At 41.1% G+C, this 1,807-nt stretch overlaps 1 protein-coding gene across 1 annotated transcript in view; it reads right to left on the bottom strand.

Moving 5' to 3' along the window:
• The window catches only part of LOC125040551 (cryptochrome-1-like), a 48,714-nt gene extending 47,131 nt beyond the window's left edge, over positions 1-1,583 (bottom strand). The window contains exon 1 of the mRNA XM_047635146.1: positions 1,290-1,583. Coding sequence (XP_047491102.1) covers positions 1,290-1,471 — 182 coding nt within the window. The 5' untranslated portion in view covers positions 1,472-1,583. The remainder of the gene's footprint in view (positions 1-1,289) is intronic.
• Between the last annotated feature and the right edge of the window lie 224 nt (positions 1,584-1,807).

The following is a 1,807-nucleotide window of genomic DNA, read 5'->3' on the forward strand; positions in this document are numbered from 1 at the left end:
AATGAAGTGCCAACAAACCATCCTAATCAAATGTCACCACATCATTTTAATAAAGTGCCAACGAGCAATCCAAATGAATTGACAACACAACATGCTAAAAGAGTGCCAATACAACATCCTAATAGAGTGCCACCACCATATTCTAATTAAGTGTTAAAACCAGATCCTAATAAAGTGCCAACACAAGGTCCTAATATAGTGTCAACACCAGATCATAATAAAGTGCCAAGGCACCATCCCAAGAAAGTGCCAAGGCACCATCCCAAGAAAGTGCCAACACTTCATCCTAAGAAAGTGCCAAGAGACCATCCTAATGAAGAGGGAAGACACCATTTAACTTAAGTGCCAAGAGACCATCCTAATGAAGAGGGAAGACACCATTTAACTTAAGTGCCAACAAACCATCCTAAGAAGGTGCCAATATACCATCTTAAGAAAGTGCCAAGACACCATTCACATCAAGTGCCAACAAACCATCCTAATAAAGTGCCAAGACACCATCCGTCATGCAGAGCCAAGACACCATCCAAATTAAGTGCAAACAAACCATCTTAATAAAGTGCCAATACACTATCCTCATAAGGTGCCAACACGCCATCCTCATAAAGTGCCAACCAACAAACCATCCTTAATAAAGTGCCAACGCGCCATCCTAAGAACGACATTTTCAAATGATAATCCCACAGTAAAATATTCTCCGTCGCGTCATCCAACGCACAATAACCAGCCTTCTAAATAAAGATATTGATAAGTTGCAATGACCGAGCATTTACTTTGTTCACTATCTAATCCGGGTAAACACTGCCATGGTAAAAATATCCATCTTAAACATCTTCTAAACACCTCGTGATACCTTTTTTTCCCCTTATTTCTCATAACCTCGCACCCACGTAAATACTAGTAACACCTACCATCGCGATTAATTTCACGTGATAACACTGGACTCAGCTACATTACATAACAGTGACGTGAGCAGACACAGGACTTAAAACAAAAAAAAAAAAGTTTTTTCTTTATCGCTTGGTGGAAGTTGGTAGCTCATACTCCTCTCGAACTTCCTATCTCGAGAGAAAGAAATATGTCTGACGATCGACCTTCTGGTATGTCACCCCCATCCACCCCTTAAAAAAATAAGAAATTAATTAAAATTAAACCATATTTTACCTCGGAGGGAACACTGGCCTGACCCGCGGCGCCATATTGCTCGGTCTTCCCCTTTACATTCGGCTTTTTAGCTACCGCCTTACCTCTTTCATGCTTAATTACGAATCACTAATGACTCTACTCACCTCCACTTGTTAATTCCCACGTTAGAAGATCCAGCGAACCAAGGATCGAGGATGAAAATACACCGAAATGTGGCAGCGTTTCTCAGGCCTGCCTTGAGAGATGGGTTGTCATGGAGCCGCAGTCCTTTTCTAAACCAATGCACCATATGCTTGGGACGAGGCTCATTCACCTTACCAGTCATACTTATATAATTTATGTCTTAGCCAAGAAAATACACAACAGATCTTTGCACATGTTAAACAAAGTGAACACACGAAACGCAGAGACACTGAGTAATGCTCTCCCTGACGAGTGTTTACACTGTACTAACGGGTGTCCCGCGAGCATGCCAGACTCAACGTGACTTGGTTCGTTGCAAGCGTTCGCCAGATGAATCTCAAATTCCCTTTTCTTTCCAACTGTACACCCTGAAATCTCAATTGGATTATCTCATTTCAATCTTTATTATAGTCTCACATTGTATTTAGTACTTCCCTACAAATAAGTCGACGAGATAATGTCACTTAAATCATTTTCC

This window comes from Penaeus chinensis, chromosome 29 (assembly GCF_019202785.1).
Source record: "Penaeus chinensis breed Huanghai No. 1 chromosome 29, ASM1920278v2, whole genome shotgun sequence".
Taxonomy (NCBI): domain Eukaryota; kingdom Metazoa; phylum Arthropoda; class Malacostraca; order Decapoda; family Penaeidae; genus Penaeus; species Penaeus chinensis.